General features: G+C 38.3%; 1 protein-coding gene across 1 annotated transcript in view; it reads left to right on the forward strand.

Moving 5' to 3' along the window:
* Window positions 1-813: 813 nt before the first annotated feature.
* LOC107101666 (leucine-rich repeat and calponin homology domain-containing protein 4-like) overlaps window positions 814-1,219 on the forward strand; it is a 25,148-nt gene continuing 24,742 nt past the window's right edge. The window contains exon 1 of the mRNA XM_015400661.1: window positions 814-1,029. Within this exon, the coding sequence (XP_015256147.1) occupies window positions 829-1,029 (201 nt within the window). The 5' untranslated portion in view covers window positions 814-828. The remainder of the gene's footprint in view (window positions 1,030-1,219) is intronic.

Genomic DNA, 1,219 nt, shown 5'->3' on the forward strand with positions numbered 1-1,219 from the left:
GGATGGAATCATTTCACATTTAAAGAACTTTCAGAAGTTCGTATTTTGACCGAACTTTTCCTTTAATTGTTTTTCCAAAAGTATTTCATCACTAATCCCCTCACTGGAAAAAATCTAAATCTTGATAAGTATTTTTTTCTTAAAATAAATGCATCTGTTCTTGGATTGAGGAGGTAAAAGTGACATTTTTGCCAATTAAACAAGACAATTTACACATGAAATAAGAAAACACAATTGCATCGTCTTATTTTAAGTGCATTTTATTTAATTATCTTATTCTAAGAGTAAAAATACTCATTCCATTGGCAAATTATCTCATTTACCTGCTCAAATCAAGGGTAAATACACTTAATCTAAGAAATACTTACTTATTTCTAGATTGTTTTTCCAGTGTTAACTTTACCAACGCTGGGGGGCAAATAAATCTAAAATATTATGTTATAATGTTACATCCTGCTTTATAATCCAGATGGTTTTCAAAGCAGGAAGTTCTGCTTCTCAGGGTCAAAAGCTTCTGGGTATAACTCAGGTTATATTTTGGCTTAGAGATGATTTTTTACAATAAACTTAGGTTTTCTCTAATGTTTTCTTCACCGCTCGACTTCTCACTCCTCCACGCTATCATTTTACCGTTGCTAGGAGACTAAAAAGCCCTCCGGGTTGCCGTAACGCAGTCAGACTTTATTAGAAAAAAATTAAACTTGTAATGCGGCAGCCTGATGAGGAAAAAAACCTCCTGTAGTAACTGAGATTCTCCCACATATCACAACTCTTTCTTTGTTTTTCTCGTTCAAGCAGAAACGTTTTCGTTGTGTTTGGTTCTTTGAAATGTGTCCCCATGCTGCAGGGGAGGTCAGTGACATCACTGCTAATGTTCAAGTCTTTCTTCGTCTCCACAGTCGGAACCTCCTGTCCAGTTTGCCTCCTTCCATGTTCCAGCTTCCCCTCCTGCGAGTTCTTATCGTCAGCAACAACAAGCTGTCCTCTCTGCCCTCGTCCATCTACTCGCTCACGCACCTCCGACAGCTGGTACGGCGCACACACTCAGATCTCCTTCTGCTCCTCCTCCTGCTCCCTCTGAGCCACAGATCATTTCATCTACATGTGAAGAACCACCTCAGTTTTATTTCACTGAAATAAACGCCAGGATTCTGCTTCTCAGACTGGAAAAAAGACATTTTTTCTTAAAATAAGTACATTTGTTCTTGGATTGAGGAGG

This window comes from Cyprinodon variegatus, unplaced genomic scaffold (assembly GCF_000732505.1).
Source record: "Cyprinodon variegatus isolate N-32 unplaced genomic scaffold, C_variegatus-1.0 Scaffold1130, whole genome shotgun sequence".
NCBI lineage: Eukaryota > Metazoa > Chordata > Actinopteri > Cyprinodontiformes > Cyprinodontidae > Cyprinodon > Cyprinodon variegatus.